We start from the raw sequence: 21433 nt of genomic DNA, 5'->3' as shown, positions 1-21433 counted from the left end.
TACCTGAGCATTGTTTCTGACCATGTCCATCCCTTTATGACCACCATCTACCCATCCTCTGATGGCTACTTCCAGCAGGATAATGCACCATGTCACAGGGCTCCAATCATTTCAAATTGGTTTCTTGAACATGACAATGAGTTCACTGTACTAAAATGGCCCCCACAGTCACCAGATCTCAACCAAATAGAGCATCTTTGGGATGTGGTGGAACGGGAGCTTCGTGAATCCCACAAATCTCCATCAACTGCAAGATGCTATCCTATCAATATGGGCCAACATTTCTAAAGAATGCTTTCAGCACCTTGATGAATCAATGCCACATAGAATTAAGGCAGTTCTGAAGGCCAAAGGGGGTCAAACACAGTATTACTATGGTGTTTCTAATAATCCTTTAGGTGAGTGTTACTATAAAATTGAAAGCAGAAATGTTCTATTAATTGGTTATGATGCTTCACAAGACGGATTTGGACGAGCATTACAAATAAAATGTACATTTTTCTACCGTGTACTTCTATAATTTTAGTACATTATTTTGGTGAGTAAATAATTTCAAATCTATAAGGTGACAAACGTAAAGGTATCATTTTAGTTAATATATTCTTTTTTTATTTTGTCATTGTTTTGCACTGATCTGCTGGTCAAACAGAAGAAAAGCATCACACACACACAGTTTCCACGAAAATCCCACCTATGTGTAAATCAGAATACAAACATCTTCAGCCCATCAGATTTCACCTTTATTGAGCACTCATGAATGCATTTTCCCCACAGATGACAAAGTTCATTCGACAATATTTAAAGAGATACTTCACTACCAAATCAAAATTTCCTCATGTTTTACTCGTCCTCAAGGCATTCTAACTTAATATGGTTTTCTACTCGAAAAACAATGCAGTCGGATTAATAATACCACGAATCATTTAACTTCCAAGCGGTAGAATGGGAGTGAATGGGTGTTGATTTTTTGAAGCTCCAAAAAGGAATGCGCGTGAACCAGAAGATAGACATCAACGTTATTAGCTAATATGGATATTTCTCTTAAACAAACTCACAAGTCGCTTCAGAAGACCTTTGTTAAGACCACGGAGGCGTGTCGAGTCGTTCTTTCATCCATGGATGCAGTTTTTGGAGCTTCAAAAGTCAACACCCATTCACTCACATTCTAATCCCGCACTATTCTTCAAAAAGAAAACCATATTCAGTCAGGATGCCTTGAGGGTGAGTAAAACGTGGAAATTTTGATTTGGTAATTTTGATAAAGTATCCCTTTAAGGTCAGAAAGTTCACAAAAATAATCTTATGTACAAAAATCAGTTTATACTCGCAATATATAGTGTAATTCTCATTTATCATTCATCCCGTCATCTTATTTATTACTGTTTAAATCTTTCATAAAATACAGAAGAGCTTTATATTTCATCTCTATCACCTGCAGTGAGTATTTAAAGGCACAACAAACACCAAACGAGAAAAAAAATCAAGAGAAAACTGAAAGAGAAGCAGTGTACAAATAACACAGTGTTGACGTCTCTAATACACACACGCACTTAACAAATAAACCACACATAAATGACAGTTTTACAAACGTAGACAAATAAAACGAGCACAAACTTCACCCGAGTGACTGTACAAACAGATAACTAATGAAGATCAAATGTTTTCTTTTATTCAAAGTCATTTATAATCGTTTATGTCTTTAATATCTTTTTTTATCTGTGTGACAATGCTAGTTTTCCTGCAGAATGACATCACTTCCTGAGTTAAAATCATCCACATATTTATGTATATATTAATGCCTTAGACATCACTTAAACAGATCATGTTGTGATGATGACATTTGTGTGCAAGTTAAATATATGGAGGTATCGCAAAAATGATTCTGATGTGTCAAAGTTTAGGGTGGTTAAAGAATAAGAATGTATAAAAACATTATCATGTAACATTTGACGTATCATCATATCTTCTCAATGATATCTATTGAACAGACTCTCAGAATTTTTTGACATTCATCTTATATTCACCATATTTACTCCATACATGACTTCAATCCTGCAGTAGTGCTGTGATGTTGAGTCTTTCAGCTGGTGATGAAGTGTGTTCAGAGGTGAATATAAAGAGGCTTTCAGCTGGTTATACTGTATACAGTCTTTGGTGTGCGCGCGTGTGTGTTGCATTAATGGCTTGAACTTGTAAATGTAGTGAATGAAAATCAAATAAAAATCAAGTTCAAGCTCAGAACTTAACAACAGAACAGCTTGTTAGTGTAATGGGCGAATGGCTACGGCAACAACATTCAAGAGATTTGTTCAGCTGTGATCAGATGTTGAGATCGGTTTGTTTATATTGAACACTGTTTTTTTACATTTACATTTATTCATGTTTAAAACACACAAGCATTCACATAGTGACTCATGTGTGGATGTTTGTGTTTGTGCTAAACCGCTCTACAAATGTGGGATTAAATCCAGCTTCCAATGCGGACTCTGACTTTGTCTACACAAACATGTAGAGAGAAGATTTTTGCTAGCTTTCTTCAGTTAATGTATATAGTCATGTTTGTATCGTGTGGGTAATGTAACAGATTGTGTTTTCTAAGGAACATCAGGTGCACAATGTTGAGTGTTCACCATAGACTGTATAAAACACGTGCGTAGTGTCCGTGATGTCACCCGTAGGTTTCTGAGTTGCTTTTTTGAAGCTTAAACCGCGGGAAGCCAGCCGTCGCCATCTTAGGAGCGTGTCACCGTGCGTCGCTCCCGGAAATGGGCAAAGAGTTACGTGGTTTGGGCTTAGTTGCCTGGTTGCTGATATCACTCAAGAGAGATCGAAAGGTTGCCGCTTGGAATTATTCACACATGTCTGAGGAATCTATTTCGTGTTTTTGGTTACGCGTAAGTTACAAACTACATGGCCGTCTGAAAATATAAACGGCGTCATTTCTGTCTGTAGGCACGTCTGACCGTTTGAAGATAGCGTCACAGTTTTTAAATTTCTGGTAAACGGAGCCGCTCTGCAGAACCTCATGACCTGGACATGCACATGTTCTTTAAACACCAAAACATTTCTTAAGCAGATGTTTACCAGTAAAAATATAAGAGTGAAAGAAAAGTATTTGAACCCTGTAAGTGATGTGTGATTGTACATCGCGTTCATGTGCGTGTTTGAACAGCTTGTGTTTGTGAGTCTCAGTGTTTGTCGTCTGAATGCGGCAGTAAAGGCACGTCACATTCCCTCTGATCTGTCGTCTCACCCGTATCATCGGCACCGATCATCTCCTCCATCTGTCTCTTCAGAAGAGCTGCTAACTGAATGCTCTTGTCCGGCTCCGCCGCTCCGTCTTTAAACTGCAGGTAGGAGGTGCTTTTCATTGGCTCAGGCAGACAGGACACCAGACGAACCGCCCCACCGGGCATCATCTCACCCACACAGGTGTAGAAATCCAGAGGACTGTGCTGCCTCACGGCGCTCTCAGCAGGGGCGGGGTTTACAATCATGCTGTAGTCCATTCCTGGGAAGGACACCAGCTCTGGATGGGCGTGGCTTGGGTCTGGCCCCGCCTCTGTAGTATTCTCAGGGGGTTTGTCTACCTCGGCGGGTGTGCGGCAGTAAGAGGAGGCTTGCTCAGCAGGCGTTCGGCAGTAAAGCGCAGGGCTCTGGTTGGTCTGAAGGAAGGGTTGATGCTGGGGGGCCGCTCTGTCCTCCTCTTTATAATAAGACATCAAACCGTTGAGCGCTGTGGCCGGACTCACGTCCAAGCTGACCTGATACCATGTCTCCATACAGTACTGCGGAGCCTTATAGCCATGAAAAGTGGAGAAATGCTGATTGATCTCATCGATTTTCCCCTTCTGGAGACAAAAAACATCAAATTAAATGATAAACAAAAGTCACCGTGTCGTTTTATTCATCTCAAAATCTTTTCAAGTACTATCAATGTGCGTCTTCATAGTGCGAAGTATGAATACTTAATCACAATAAGTGATGCTATCGTGCTAAAAAAGATCTGAAAATGACATTCTCATGATCTCAAACTTTCAGCCGGCCGCCACCTGCGCAGAATTACAGCAAGCGAGGCTCGAGCAGAATCATTTCAACACGAACGGTTATTTTATCTTAAATGTGAAATATTGTCACAAACTAATTTCAAGCAGTTTCAAGCCCTTTATCCCAAATCCAAGCATTTTCAAAACTGTAAAAACACTGATTTAAACCTTGATGAGCATGGGGTCCAGACCTCGGATGCGCGGTTTGGGAATGGGTGACAGGAGGTATGCTTTAATTCTGCAGAAACAACACAAACAGAACAGAAGATCTCAGACAATCACACACGTGTACACGTGACTCAACACAACTGTCAGAAGAGCTGTGATGTCACTGACCTCTTGCCCTGTGGAATGAGCCCAAAGCCAATGATGAGGAAGGTCATGACAGCGATGGCTGTTACCAACATGATCACCAACATGTGAACTGTAACACAAGCATCAGTCAGACGGAAGATAAATGTGTGTTTTTTACATCAGAGTGTGTTTGTGTTTGTGTTTACACGGCAGGCGTCCAGTAGTGACGGTGAAATGGATGGGATCGCTCCATCTGCTCCATAAAGGACTTTTATCTGATCGACAGCGCACCATCAGCTCATAACCGCCCATCGGAAGATCAAGCAACTCCAGATGAGTCTCACGCAAGCGTTCCTTTACCTACACAAACACTCACATCTGAGAACGCTGACTGAATCACACCCGTGAAGGAATATTTCAGCTGTTTTTACCTTCCATTCGTCAGGCTCTGACAGATGTCTGTATCTCAGCTCGTACTCCAGTGTGAGCCAGCCGGTTTTGACGTCAAGTCCGGTCGGATACAACCAGGACACAAGAAAGATGTGACCCGATTCATCGTCGGTTTTGTTCAGCTTGCTGTAAGATAAGTTAAAGGGCGGATCTGTCTCCACTGCACAAACACAGAGAGAGAGAGAGAGAGAGAGAGAGAGAGAGCGAGAAGTGTTACGAGCAACCAAGGGTATAACTTTGGTTTGAGAAGTGGGGGGACACAAAATAGGGGAAAATGTTTTTGATTTTGATTAAACCATGAAATCAAAAGTTGTTTTAATCGTGTATTAAAAGTTGATGTTCACGAAAATCCGAAAGAATCATTACAAACAAATTTGAAAGTGTGGGGGACACGAACGTGATTTTGAAAAGTGGGGGGGACGTGTCCACCCTGTCCCCCGTGGAAATTACGCCCCTGCGAGCAACACATATCAGCTATACTGAATAAACTTCAGAAACGCACACAAAAAATCTGACATTTGAATGCTCAGAAAAAGCTCTTGATGATGTTTTGGTGAGTGTGTAATGCATCACCTATTTCCACAACATCGAAACATTTTGTAGGTGATGTGATAGGACCTCTGCGGGTGTGTGCCGTGACGTTCAGACAGTAGGCCTGCCACATCTGAGTGTGTTTGGTATCAAAGTGGCAGCTGTTCGGACCAGCGGTCACGTAATCCGGACACTCCTTAAAGACATCCTTCCTACGACAGACAAGAGACATTATAACATCTGTTTAATATTCACAGAACAACTGACTGACACATCATCGCATCATTTGATATCATCCCTTTTGTGTGTGATTTGTTGTCTTACTCAAGAGTGTACAAGAACGTATAGGTGATGTTTTCTTCATGATCAAGTGGTTTCCAATGACAGGTGAAGACCTCCATGTTTGGTGAACGGCATTTATAAATAATGGGCAAGACCACATCTGGAAAACAATGTGAAAAGCAGCTTTAAATCTGACCTCAAGTAACTTTAGTTCAAATCAAAGGATTAACAGTGACTCTACATGTGACGACAAAGATTCACAAAACAAAAAGGTTAATATTACATTGTTTGATAGGATTAATATGTATATCCGTGATATAAAATGGACTAAAAGAGATTCATCTTCATCGTTAGTTTTTTTTCTGCGTTTTTGCTTTCAAACATATGTTGTGTATCGTAGACTGTTTGTTCCTGTTTCTGGTTGTTTTGTCAGGGTGTTGTAATGCTGTTACGTGCTTCAAACCTTTCAGATTATTACATGGAGGCTAAGGCTAACAACTATGCTAATCTGATTTAACGCAGTCAGAAAGAACAGCAGAAAAAATCCTGAAGAAAAGAACAGGTCAACAAAGTTCATTCATAATGATGAAGCGGCTGAAGTCAAAGCTGTTTATGCCACACGAACTTTTGTTTCATTTAATACAATTTCCTTTTAATTGAAGATAGAGTTTCTGAAGAAAGCGAGAGAGAGAGAGAGAGAGAGACAGAGAGAGAGAGAGCGAGAGAGAGAGAGAGGGTTTGTGAAGTGTTTTCACAAAACAAATTTAATTGAATGGAACGCAAACTTAGCAACAGAAACCTCCTGAGACAGATTACATAATCAAGTGTGACGTAAACAAACGGCTGACTCCAGGTCAGTGCCTGACGACACATTCTCACATCATCTGTCTGTCTGAAGATCAGCAATTCTGATTTCACATTCAAACTCAAATGTTTTGCATTTACAATCAATGTTATATTGTATAAAAATTACCATCAGCACAAATCCATCAACTACATTCACAATAAATGTACAGAAATATATTTTCAGATATATACATATGTTTATAACTCTGCTAAATATAGGTTTCATAGGTCTTCAGAAACGGAATTTCATTCTTTATTTCATTTTTTAAGTCATTTTAAAATAAGTTTGTACTTCTTGGGTGTCTTTTTGTTATATGTTCAATACTTTGGCAATATTGTAAGAGAACGCAATCATGACCATAAAGTACCTTGAAAAATACATATTTTAAATAGTGCTGTCAATCGATTTATAAAAAATAATCAGATTAATGACACATTACATTAATGTTTTTAAATATACTTTTACATTCTAATAATTTCACATTTAATCACCAAATTAATGTAGAAACAAAAGTTTTCTTTAACAACATTATTTTATGAAGGAAAGGCAACTTTCTGATATTAGAACTGCAACATTCAATTGATTGTTTTTTCTTTATTTGAACATTAATTATAGCCATTAAACATTGAATTACAGTATAATGAAGAGCTATCATGTCTAATATATAGAAATTGAATTAAGTTCTCAAATACTTTACAGTCTTAAATGCTAAATTCTAAACTAAAGACTAAAGCTACCAAAAACATTGAATTCCTCTTAATTGGTTTAAAGGCCTTTACAAGCATAAGAGCGTGACTATATAATGTTACGCTAGACAAAGGATGATAAAATAAACGGATGCTTCGTTAAATATTTTAACGCGTTAATCTGAAAAAAAATTAAAGCAAATGTTAACAGCCCTAATTTTAGCAATGTGTTTCCTATTAAATTAAACATGTATGATCGGGATGTGACATGTGTTTTTATAAACAGATGAATCGTTCACAATAAGAGTAATGCTCAATGGTTTGAACATTTAAACATAGTGTCAAAGACATAATGAAGAGAGGATTGCTGGTCTCCACTACCTTCAGTAGTGACATGACCACTGGTGTGGAACACTGTGATATAGAATCACTTCATCAGATGCCATTCTGAGAAGAGACGTGTTTGAGCCAAACGTGTGAGAAACGATTGAGAGTTTGTGTTCAGACATGTTGAGGTGTTCTGCTGAGAAAAGCCTGCGGTCTCGTCTCCGGCTCTCCTTCTTTAAGTTGAAAATAAAACTGAGGAATCACTCATCAAACTCGATTCCTTACCGAGGTGTGTTCAATTCTACAGCAGTGACCTTTCAATAGATATGTGTCAGTGTTGCCCCGGGCGACAGCAGCCGCCAACCACAGGAGCCGCTGATTAGAGAAAATGAAGTGAGCGGAGAACGAGTGGCGTCAGGAGATTTTAAATAAACATATTTGCAAAGTTTGCAAATAAACATATTTTAAAACGTTTTTAAAATATGCTAAATAAACATAAATATATATACAACTTTTTCTTCAACGTTTTCCGGGGCAGGACCCCTTGGATGAGAGATGCAAGGAGCAGGGACCCCCTTACTAAATGTGTTTACGGAGCTATTTAAATTTGAAACAACCCTATTGTCACAGCAATATTGTGTTAAGACATTACATTAGCAATACAGTATTGTTTATTGTTGCACATAGGCTTAATACTTTTGTGTATTATTTTTGTTTTAATGTAGATTGCTTGATTATTTTAAGGGATTTGCATCATCAGATGGACAATTAAAAATGTATTCGAACATTAGTTTTTATTAAGGCTTCAATGAGATGACTGACCCTGGTTAATGGCACAAAGACTTCTCTAGTGAAGGTTGGGGTTGTCTCTGGATGCGAAAGAAATTTGTGCAGATTTTATGCATTCTGTTGTAAAATCAGGCCGTTTTAAGTGTCATTCTTTTTTCCTTCTGCTTCTCTGTGTGTTGCAGAACCCAATGCTATATATTCCAGAGCTCCATCGTCTTCCTCGTGGATCAGCATTGTCGCAGCTATTACGCATCATTTTTTCTGCAGAGCATCGTATCAGGCGAACATGATGAGCAACATGATGCAACGGGTCCGCGTTATTTTCGGGGCAACTTGTTTGACGTGCACCATCAGTACTACACGGTGGACGTTTCATTGATTTTAAACACGTACGATAGTCCGAGTTTACGATGCAGAAGGGGTGTGGTGTCACTTGGCTGTCAAATTAGGGCTTTACTGCTTTTAACAATTTGAACCGGAGTTCAGAAACATGAGAATGTGGATCCTTTATTTGCACGCAGCTCCTTTCATCCTTTCATGCGTACTTATCGGAAGGGAGACAGAGTATGCACTGATTCTAACCCTACCGGTTTGTATGATGCAGATGTAACGTTTCTTCCATTGCTCGCTGAATGGGTGTTTTCGTCTGCAGGCACGCACGTTAAAATCTTCAATGAGTCCGCGTGGCCGTGCATGTGCACAGCTTAAAGAGAAAATGGGTCGTAATAATTCTTTACATTTTTAACAAAAAGTAGCCTGTGACTACTAATTAGCAGTAATTACAGTAATTAGCGGACCCCCGGTTGAAGACCCCTGGTCTACATAATGGCACGCAAATCCCCCATTCACTCCAAAGTCTAAACTCAAAGGGCTCTGCTCTTCGAAGGAGTGGGGCATAGGAATGATGACTATATTTGGAATGTTGCCCGTGACAGTTCGGTACGAATACACGTACTGCTACACCCCTGATGATGTTGTCTTAACTGTCTTTAAGACGGTAGTTTAAAGCTATGATTGAATGCATGTTCCTTGAACACATGCTTACTGAACGTATTCTTCTTTTGTGGAAGGCAGGCTGGCTCTTGTCAAGAGGACATACCACCACCTACTGTCCCTGTGTGTTTATATATCTGATCTCACGTTTGATGTCTCATATTTGACTGTTAAATGTGGAAAACGTGTGTGCTTCGCTGTTTGTTTTGCTTTGACATCATATTCATCACATCATTCTGAAGTTCACGTTTGTTTTTACAGTAAACTCATACATCATTCATGTAGCATGTAGCTTTTATCCCTTCATTGCGTTGACTTCGTATTAACATTTGTTTCGACAGCATTCCAAATATAGTTTTGTTTATAACCACTTAAATCTGTCCAATGCAACAGCACCGAAGTTTAATGGATCAAAGACTGATCTGAGAGCAGTAAGAGCAGTTCATTCAAACTCAATAATGCAGCGTGATCTTTACTCACCGTCCTGCCGTCCTGTGGTACGGCTCGACTCATGAAGAGATGTGACGAGCGTCGTCCAATGAAGCATCAGGAGCACAAACAGCATCATCGCACATCAGAGCACTGCAACACAACACAACACAACACACATGAATGATAAGAACACAACTCAAACCCCCTAATATCTGTGTGTGAGAGAGGAGGATCCTGAAGCTCATCTGACAGGATTCACAACACTCATCACACTGTGATTGACACTGACAAGAGTATTAATTCTTACATGGAACTGAATCCTGTTTCTCTTTAAAAACGCAAATTTTTTAAAATGGCTTTCAAATCGAAAGTGTGTGTGTTGTGTTTATAAAGTGAAATCACCAAATACTTGCCTGACATGAATAATACAACACTTTTAGATTTGTTTTTAGTACAACGTTCCTTAATGTTTATGCAACTTTGTCAGAGATTGATCTTTTTATCATCAAATCCAGAAGAGACGAGTGTTTGTAATTCCTCTGGATTCACTCGGATTAGATCAAATAAAGATGATGATCAAACTAACCACACATTTGACAATCTCTGGCCTTAGCAGGAAATGAGAACGAAAGAATCAATGAAACTGGTTAGACTGGTCTGTTCAGTTAATGATGAACTTAACCAGTTTAAAGCGGATCAATTTAATGAACTAACATGTTTTAATGAACTAGAATTGTTAAGGTCACGGGTTCCCCAAATTTTCAGCCTGCGACCCTCAAATTAACAGCGCTAGTAACTCGAGACTCCCACTATCCTCAAAGGTGGTTAAAGTATAAAACCGTTGCGTGCAAATGCACACATGCACCTACATGCACCACATGTGCTTTTTATTTGCCTGGTTTTGTTTTTAACGTAATTAATATTTTGATACACTTATTGATTACATATGCTATTTCTAAAAATAAAGAAAAATGATTTCTGTAAATCATCTTGTGACCCGCCCTCGCAGCCTTGCGATCCAGGGGTCCTTTGGGAACCCCTGGTTAAGGTATTTTTCTTAGTAGCGTTTTACTAGAATTCACCCCAGGCCAAATACACAGCAGTGAACCCCTCACATCTGTAATAAACACACATCAACAGAGACGACCATTGAAGAAATATTAAACAATCATACAGAGAGAGAGAAACAGAGAGTCATGAGACACATCATAGGATGAATCCGTCCATCGCCTGCAGATATATAAAAAAAAACACACGTATGTGATGGTATTCAATCACAAGTCTGCTGAAGTTTTGAGAGTTAATGACTCTTTCTCATCATGTGTGGTGTGTTGGAAATTCACATTAGACGGATCACATGTTATGATGGGATATTATAGGGCTGTCAAATTATGAATTGTGATTAATCGCAATATATTTAATATATTTAAAGGTTTTTTTAATATATGCAGTGTATGTGTTTATAAATGAAAAATTTATATGGATAATGCGCAGTAAACACACATTTATTATGTAAACACAGACTTTTATGCGGTTAATCGTTAATCACGATTAATCGTTTGACAGCTAGGGCTTGATTATTACATTTGTCTGAGGGTTAATTGTCTATTAAATAATTTCAATTATAGCGATTAACCGTCTGTTTTAAAGCTTTGAAAATATAACTATTAGTGACAATTAGTTTACTGAATGAAGAAAATACATATTTTAGAAATGTGAATTTTTTTTAAATAACTTATTTTTATTATTTAATGTAGATTGACCTTAACAGAGAATACTTAAACACTAAAATATGAGGGTCTTGCTGTGTAGAAGTCTGGAAACAAAAATCAACAAAGAAAATACAAAAATAACACAACTCGAATGATGTATAAATGTCATTTGAATGTAACAGTGAGTGCAGATCAAGGACGGTGGATGTAAAACGTAGCAGATACTGCAGATCAACCTTGTTTTATATAATAATTGCGGTTATCTGAAATGATTGTGAAGATGACGTTAAATAATGAATAAAATCCCTATGGGATACAATGGTAGAGAATAAAGACATGGTCGGTGCTTGAAAGTCAATGATGTGGATGTAAAGCGCTCACACACGAGCTCAGACCAAAGCGTTCTAGAGGAGATTAACATCTTAAAAAGAACAGCAACAACGACACAAATGTGGATTGGATTAAATCATGTCAACAGATAATCTTTCCTCTGTCTTCTGAACATCAGGTTGAGCATCACATCGTCCCGTTTGAAGAGCGAAAGATTAGAGCTGATTTTTTCGCTGTTGTTGATGTGACGGGCGCTGAACTCTAGTGACCCGACACAACTGAAGTCCATCAGCTCTTGACCAAAGCTTCTTATGTTTGCTAAAGAAAACAACGTGAACACGACACGCAAACCTTCACACTTCTGCATCATTCCTGCAGACAGCTGATGAGAAATGCTGAGATAAACTCAACACGGCATGAAAATCAGCATTCAAATATCAAATATTCACATCCATGTGTCTCTTGAAGTCAAAGCAGAAAGTACCACATCTTCACGAGTAAACACTGACTCCAGAATCTCATTCTAACACGACGGAAAGGTGTGTAAAATTGACCAGAATACACAAACACGAGCTTCTGACTACAGCTAAAATATATATGTGATTTTTCATGTATATCACACACACATTCATTCATTCATGTGTCTGCATCCACATTCACTACACGTAACACACATGTCATTGCACTATTGGAATAACCGATAAACCAGATCTAGATTAACGTAAAAACTAGATGTCTGTCACATCTAGAGGTGTTAAACAGAAACATCTGTATTGTCAGGTCTTGTTCTTGGAATTTTCCGCTTCATATCGTCTTCATTCGTTTCTTCATCATCACTTAAGTGTAAATAATGTAAAGCAGCCCTATCCACAGATAATCATACATGTGTATATTCTACACCGCATACTGTCTACATGCACACACACACACACACACACACACACACACACACACACACACAAGAGATTCAAAGGTTAGAAAGGCCACAGATATGTTTTGTGGACTTTAACCACACAAATGAGTTAAAGTTGATATGTGATGTTATCAGTGTATTTATTATCAAGAGCTTTGAATGTAAGCATGTGGACTGTAGTAACACTAGAGATGTAAAGCATGTGACAATAAATCTAATTTACATTTAATTGTCTTAAAGTGTTGTGTTACTAGAGTTACAGCTGACATGGGAAATCTGCAGCACTTCTGTTACATCAATCCTCCTGTGACCATCACACAAACACAATCTGTCCACACACGCATCAATACAAACAAAAACCCACCCACAAACACACACACAGACAAAAACATGCAAAAACACACACACACACACACACACACGCACACACAAACAAACACACACCGAAACAAAAGCACATCCATGAACAAAAACACGCACATACACACACACCAATAAAACACATCTACACACACACACACACACACACACACACAAACAAGAACACACCCACAAACACATCCACACCAATAAAACACAAACAAACACACACAAACAAAAACACACAAATAAAAACACACCAAAAACACACACACCCACCGTAAAACAAAAACACATCCACGCACAAACACATTTACACACCAACACCAACAAAAACACATCCACAAACACACACACACACCCCCCAATAATACACAAACACACACCCAAACAAAAACACATCCATACACACACAAAAACACACACACACAAACCCCACCCGCATAAACACACGCACACAACCAAAAGCACACAGACACAAACAAAAACACACCCACGCACACAAACAAACACACAAACAAAAACACACACACAAACAAAAACACACACACAAGCAAAAACACACCCACACCCACCCAAACAAAAACACATCCACTCACTCGCATATACACACACATACACAAACAAAACACACTGCGAGCACAAACTCTGCACACCGAAACGAAAAACACGTTTGAAAATTATTTAATCTGCCTCTGGCAACAAGAGTGGCGTAACGAAGAGAAGACTGAACAAGACCCAGATTGTGTGTGTTTACATGTCTCGATGAAGTTCAGATTAGAAATGAGTTCAGTGATGTTTGTGAACAAAAGCTCGTTGTTGGTTTGAACAGCTCAACTCTTTATCTGCTATTAAAAAAACTGTAACGTTACATGCGTGACTGTGGACACACGTGAGTTCTGTGTCTGTCGTCTCTTAATTTACATCAGATGCGTGTGTGTGTTTAAAGGATGTAATCCTCAGTGAGACGTTTGGACAGAGGTCAGAGATCTTCTCCTCAGCTACGTCATATCAGACTCATTTTTCATATCTGTCATCATTTCTCCACTCTGTCATTGTAAAGCTCAAGTATCCGGATGTCTTACCACTGCAGGTAAACTGACAAAGCTCCGCCCACAGAGGGGCGGGGTTATCACAACATTTCACGGGTGGACTCTGCTCTGTCCACAGAAGAACCATGTTGCTTTGAGAAGTCATATTCATACCCACCTCACTGAAGTCTAACTTAATGCCATGTAAAGTCAACCGGGGTCGTCTCGGTACCAAAATTCAAGTAGTCTGTACTGATAAAACCAAAAGTACACGGTACTTGATACCCAAGTCGATACCGCGGCAAAAGAGAACAACAATTCTTTTAATGTAACAAACACAAAATTTGTGGACTGAAATGTATATTTTGAAATAAATAAAATAGCACGAAAATAACTGACTGGCTCCAACTATTAAAGAACTATTACTATAAGAAAAGCATTTTAAAATGTTGGAATAAACCTGGTACCGAAGTATGGGTTCTCAAGTCAAACAGAGAGCAAGCAAAAGACGTCTGAAAAGAGAAAGCAAAACTCCAGAAGATAAAAGCAGATCTGATATGATGTGAGACACAAAGCCATCACACCTGTGTTTCAAATATGCGGTTTGGTTTCACACCGGCATTCTGCGCTTCTTTACAGTAAATGTCTACTGGTTCATCCCGACACAATAACAACACGAAAAACACAAACATTTCATATTGGACAGGCTTAGCTGTTCATCTACTTACTTTTGTTAGTTTTTCGGGTTTTGTAAGACGCCCGTGAAGGTAAGACAATGAATAACCTGGATCCTTACACCATATCATGTGACCAAAGTGACAAGAACCCGCTAAACCAGATACACCTGCGCATGTCATGGCACAATGAACGTGCAAACTAATTCAAGATTCAGTGTTCATGTGTTACACACCTTCAGTTCTTTAAAATCAAGAGAGACACGGGAACAATATATGTTGACGTTTTGACAGTTCAACAGACATCACATCAAAAGTGAAGCGTCAATATTATGGCTTCAGACGTACAGCTGCAGAGATTCATTTATCAGACAAATTACATTAATGACAACTACTTTTCCAAAAAATCTCAAAATGTTGTTGTTGTTAAACATCACTAATTCTAGCATCTGAACGTCAAAGTTCATTTGAATCTCAACTATTTGTTTTAGAAGCTTTCATTATTGGTAATATTGTTCAAATAACGTGTTTGTGCTAGAACTAGAACAAATAGCTTGTTGTGTCTAGTTATGAGAAAACTGATGGAATCTGCAAATGTTTCCGTACTGATTTAAAGGGATATTTCACATGCACAACAACATTTCCCCATGTTTTATTCACCCTCAAGGCATCCTGACTGAATATGACTTTCTTCTTAAAAGAATAATGCAATTGGAATGATAATACCACGTAACATTTTACTTTCAAGCGGTTGAATGGGAGCGAATGGGTGTTGACTTTTTGAAGCACCAAAAAGTGCATCCATCGATCGAAGAATGTTTAGACACGATTCTGTGGTCTTAACAAGGGTCTTCTGAAGCGAATCGATGCGTTTAAGAGAATATCCATATTGACATCGCTATTAACATTGATTTTTCGTAAGTTCCGGTGACGAATGCTGCATTTTTCGTTTTGTTCCAATAGGATGTCTTCTCTGCGCGGGAGCTTTTGTCACCATCATTTGGCAGAATAACAAGCCTCTGGTTCACGCGTAGAAGAGGGATAACGGATGCTGTCAATATGGATATTTCTCTTAAACAAACTTTGTTAAGACCACAGAAACGTGTTGAGCCGTTCTTTGATCGATGGATGCCCTTTTTGGAGCTTCAAAAAGTCGACGCCCATTTACTCCCATTCATGGGATGATCAGGATGCCTCGAGGGTGAGTAAACATGGGAAAGTTTAGTTCTTCCTGTGAAATAGGCTGTCCTTTTAAACAGAGCAATAAACAAATACAGCAGAAACATCAATAAATGAACACATCAAGGCCATTAGTTAATAAAGCACACTGTTTTGTAGGTTTTCACGGAACAAAACACACCAAATATCAATCAATCAATAATGCTTTTGCATTGAGCATATTTATATGCTCAATGTATATTTATACATTGAGCATATCTCACCCGCCTGCTCAAAGCTGAATTCACTGAAGAAAAAATCTATAAAGCTGCACTTCCCTGCCCGTCATTAAACCATGATGATGATCTACACACAGACATTAGTGAACTTTTCAATCTGGGTCACTGACATGCACTCTACCATACACACACACACACGTGTAGAGACAGAAGTGCATCAGACATCACGTGAGTGAATGGTATGACATATCACATTAACACAATAACATTTATCATTCAACACATTGTTCATTTTATTTTTTTACTTTACTTCAAAAATGACTTTCTTACTTAATATTATTGTCCTTCTTTTCCAGTACAAATGTCAAAAAAATTCATGAATCAAGTTGCATTTTCTTCCTTTGCAAAATTACCTAAGAAAATAACTCTTGTTTTTGGACAAATATATGATATTTCAATGAATTTAAGACAAGCACAACAATCTGCCAATGGGATAAGAAAAATATTATTTCTTTTTTCTTACACCATTGGCAGATTTTTTGCTTATTTTAAGCACAGATTCACTAACATTTCATCTTGAAAATTTGACAATTGTACTGGAAAACAAGACAAACATACTAAGTAAGAAAGCCATTTTTTGCAGTGTATTCAATGCAATAGCTGCACAGAAAACATGACATGTCTTAATCCATTTGCATATAGTTTATTTGTTAATTTTAGGTGGATGTGCTTTTATGTCTAAACAAAATCTTTGTATTTTGTATTTGTGATGCATATGATCAGATCTTTAATCGTTCACGACATACAGCAGTAGGCTGTTTGAGATCAGAACGAACAAACAAATAAACCATCTGACCGACCTTCTGATCTCACACAAACAAGACATTTCTAAACATTTATCATAAAAATCAATGAACACATTCGCATGCTTAAGAGCTACAATATACCCATTATAGTCCAGCATCAATAAGAAAGGTCTCAGTTACCAAGGCAACCACAATTGCAGCAAGACACGGACAAAAACTCCCACAAGGCACTACCAAGAAAAGAGTTGAGCGGGTTTTCCGAGACTCTTTAAATTATATAATTGCATAGATTTAAATAATTCCCAATAAACTTCTTCATTTGAATCATGTTTATGGAAATAAAAGTAGTTTTAAAAAGCATGAAGCACTCTGAATATCTCATGATCGCATGGTCATCATTCTTTTACTGTTGTAATAAATAAATCTGGTGCTGTGTTGAGTCGCCAATGTAAAATCTACATGCACCACAGGCTGTACAGTGTGACATGTATGTATAGATTTAGCAGTGTAGCACGTGTGCTATACAGTTTTGCACGTGTTTTAGACAGAGCCGCTTGTTTGTGTGAGGTGTCTTTGTCACGGTGCTTGTTTGTGTGGGATGTAAATCAAGCTATGCCATTTTAGTTGTTTTTGTGTTTAAAACTTGTTTTCCTGCTGCATTGAGTCCATATTTAGAGCACTCTGATTTCTGCGATGTGGAATCAGGGAAGGAAAAGTGGAGGTGCAATCCGGCTCTTTAAATGTCATGTGCTTGTTTTGCGTGAATGTGAATGAGCTGCACAGTGTAACAAATTACTTCAAGCATGTGACGCTCGTGCATTTGTCCGTGGGTCTGTATGAGTACATGAACAAACAAACTCCATCTGCAGAGCTGATCTGAGAGTTTATTCATAAACATTTCACAGTTAGATAAAAGATATTATCAACCACACACTCTTTGGGATGAGACGTCAAAATAAAAGCCTGCTAAACTTGAACATCCAGATTAAAAACACTGTATTGTTTTATAATATTTACTATAGTAAATTGTAATATTCTAGCAGTAAATTGATGAACTATAAACACTAGAGTATATTTCTTTTACTCAACTAATATTTAATATATATATATATAATATAATAAAATATCAGAAACACCATTGTATCTGCAAAAAGAGGCATTTTACCGCAGTTTACAATTCTAAATAATACAGTAATATACAAAAGTATGCGGACAAATATACAATGATTGTATAGAAAAAGAATGAAAAAGACACAACTCAGAAAAAATAAAACGGCTGAAAGGAATATGGTAAAAACTAAAGGCCCTAATTTACCCAACTGTTACATTAATGTCCTTCGTCTGTTACCTGCCTATGTATGTGATAAACTACACATAAATATTTTTATGTGTATATTTTTCTAACAAAACAGATGTTTTGTGCTACAACTGTAGGGCCTGTGCTACAAACTTTGAACCTCCGTAGCACATGTGCTACTTGCAAAAAAGTTAACGTAGAATACATTTCATACTACATCCTAACCGTGCCAACATCAATATACATACTGAAATCTGTACTCTATACTGAACATATACGTTATACATTCTAAACATACTGCAAACACACTGCACACTTTACTAGACGGTTTCATCCGACACGCCTGGCCTGAAGATAATTCCGCACTGTGTTTGGTAAGAAAATAATACAACAATTTCTTAAATATTTAATTAACATTCTATTTAATTAATATGAACATTCTATTGTAATAAATAAAATGAAAACTACTCAACAGTTATAGATTCTCTGCGGATGGTCCGCCAAAATTTAAGTTTGGGCCACATGACGTTTACTCATGTTGTTGCCACTTAAACATCTATGCAGCATATTCTGATGCAGAGCCTGAATTAGTTTTTTTTACATGGGGGAATTTGATTAGAATGACATAATTTGAGACATTCTACAGAAACAGCTTATAATGACTTCAAAGAGATAATATTTTGTGATTTTTTTAAGGTGCTACTTTGGTTTCTGGAGTTTCCAACAACAAGTTTACGTACATACAGGGTGAAAAACACTGTCATTTTCTAATAATATCCAGTTATTAATACCATATTATTAGAACGACAGATGACTCGTTCGTATGATTCAGAGTCGACTCCTTTTTTCCCAAACCAAATGACTTTGTTATTCGTTAACTTTCGCCGTTACAACTGGGCAGACTTCTTACATTCACACACAGCAACGTTACACATGGCATGAAATGTCATTTTAAGGAAACGCAACGCGTGTCCAACTCAATGTGTGTCCAACTCAACGCGTGTCCAACTCAACGCGTGTCCAACTCGCAGGTATCACCGGATGACACGTACGTGCTTCAGTTTTACTTCATTATGGGCCAGTTTTAACTTCACTGATATATTATGTTATTTATGAATAAATATGTGAGTGGTGACAGGATTTTGAGCCGATCAACTGAGCTCACTAAAACAGAGTATTTTTGACAATCAAGACTGCCTTTTGTTTGCGTCTTTAGGTTTATTTCATTATTTGATCTGAGTTTAAATAAATACACTGGCATGGGAATTTCTCGCATTATTTGAGTATGACTTGAGGAAATTGTTTCGATCATGCAAACATCTCTTACAGCACTCCTGGAACATACTGAAAAACCAGTTTAACAACATGTATCGATTTAAGAAGCCGACAGCGTGATTTATTGCTGTAATTAAATTGTGCAGCCTTTTCATGAAGATGTGGATGATTTCTTATACGTTATTACTATTAGTGGCAAGACAAACGAGATGTTCATCATTCCGTTTATTGCGGAAAGCTCATAAACGGCTAAAGCAAACACATGATTCCGATTTCTCGCTGTGTTTCTCTCAGTTTTGTTTGCGTGCGCATGTCTGACAGCGCAATAGTAAAAGTTTCAAACGGAAGTAAAATTAAACTAACGCATAAAAGTCCGCTCTCGAATCATGCAGTCATGATTTGGAGGTACTGCGGACATTAGAAGAGACAGCTTTAGACAAATTTCCCGCTGCATTTTAATTCCTTGAGGGACTATCGATTGTGACGTCACTAAACACGAGAAACATGGCAAGTCTCAAATTTCCATCTAAACGTTTTCTAGGTAGCCGGTTTATTTATAAGCATGTAAACACGTGAAAACAGGTTTCTTTTAAAAGCGGTTTTTTGACAACTATTCGTTTATTTTGTGCATGTAAACGCACTCAATGACACGGCAGTTTAAAGTGTCTCCAGTCGATCGGCAGCATTGAGCACCTTTGACATAAGTTGAACTAGTAAGTCAAGATTTTATACTTTCATAACACTGAGCCCTCTGATGCTCAACCACCACATACGTGCATTTTCATGTATGTCATATAAACAAACTGAAACATTATGGAGAAATAATCGTGAAGGCAGTGCATAAAACGAAGAGTTGTGAAAATGACGAACTACTACACGATCTGTTATGATTAACTTCAGAAAGACACTCGATCTGAGACTGCATCTACAGAGCGCGCGCGCGTACACACGTTACGCATGATGGATTAAATCATGCGCTGCTGGACATATTCTCTGAACAACAGTTTCTTTTTTCCTTGAAACATTGGTTCACTATTCGATTCCTTCACCGATATTTAACGAATCAATAAGTCACATCTATTAATAAAACTATATAAGTGTTCCTTTGACAAGAGCAGTGGCTATAATGCGCTGTATTTAACATACAAACAAAACTCGCACGCACACAGGTTTGTTTTGGTAGGCCTATATAATGAGCTAATGTTATCTTCTGTCCTTCATCCCTGAAACAAACCTTTCTGCAGTTTTACTTTTTTAATAAACATCATTGAACGTAGATGAACTCGACTTCTCCCGACAAATCTCTGTGAATGTGATGCGCGTGAACACGCTCGTATGCTTTTGAGGAATTACCCCATTACGTGCCTAAATCAAATTCCACAACATATTGACGTGGGATTCATTTGATAAGAATGACTAATGCTCTTTATTTTACTCGCGTTTGTTACTTTATGTGCTGAAGTGTCACTCAATATTGACATTCGCGTCACGAGAACGGACAGACTTTCCGTGAAAACGCGTTTATTCGCATCCGACACGTGATTAAATAAACGCGTGATCGTCTGAAAGTCACAACAGAAGTGTAAGAAAATATACGCGCACCTCCGCTTTAACATCTCGAGACCAACAGGAAGTTAATTTCACGTTTAAAAATCACAGCGTCTTACCTGTCACGAGAGGTTTAAAGATCCGTGGAAACGTGCTTTATCAGAAGCCAGTAGAGACGCGGTCGCGATCATCCCGCGATAAGAGCGACTGTACCAGCGGCGGGTCGGATTCGGATAACCTCTTGCGTTCTGCTCGTGGACGCGCGGCAGCGGATCAGCGTCGCTCCACCTAAATGCGCGTCATCTCGCGTCTCGCGCAGCTCTAAAACAACAACTTCACAGTCGGAAGGTTTTTTCCTTGACTCTTCTTTTCAACACGCGATCACACACAAATGCCACCAACTCTGTACAAAC

The 21433-nt window shown here is 38.2% G+C and overlaps 1 protein-coding gene across 2 annotated transcripts; it reads right to left on the bottom strand.

Annotated features, from left to right (window-relative positions):
* Positions 1-718: 718 nt before the first annotated feature.
* LOC130433355 (growth hormone receptor-like) lies at positions 719-21415 on the bottom strand. Of its 2 annotated transcripts, none has more exons than XM_056763180.1 (9): positions 21140-21415; positions 9726-9827; positions 5646-5763; positions 5364-5533; positions 4772-4950; positions 4547-4700; positions 4383-4470; positions 4215-4284; positions 719-3851 (listed from the first exon to the last, which is right to left on the bottom strand). In XM_056763180.1, the coding sequence occupies exons 2-9, from the start codon at positions 9811-9813 to the stop codon at positions 3189-3191; spliced, it is 1530 nt and encodes a 509-aa protein (XP_056619158.1). In that variant the 5' UTR covers positions 9814-9827; positions 21140-21415; the 3' UTR covers positions 719-3188. The 2 variants fall into 2 exon arrangements, with proteins under 2 accessions (XP_056619158.1, XP_056619166.1); XM_056763188.1 differs by lacking the exon at positions 21140-21415 and adding an exon at positions 14752-14853.
* Between the last annotated feature and the right edge of the window lie 18 nt (positions 21416-21433).

This window comes from Triplophysa dalaica, chromosome 2 (genome assembly GCF_015846415.1).
Source record: "Triplophysa dalaica isolate WHDGS20190420 chromosome 2, ASM1584641v1, whole genome shotgun sequence".
Classification (NCBI taxonomy): Eukaryota; Metazoa; Chordata; class Actinopteri; order Cypriniformes; family Nemacheilidae; genus Triplophysa; species Triplophysa dalaica.
This window is presented reverse-complemented; position numbering and strand designations above follow the sequence as displayed.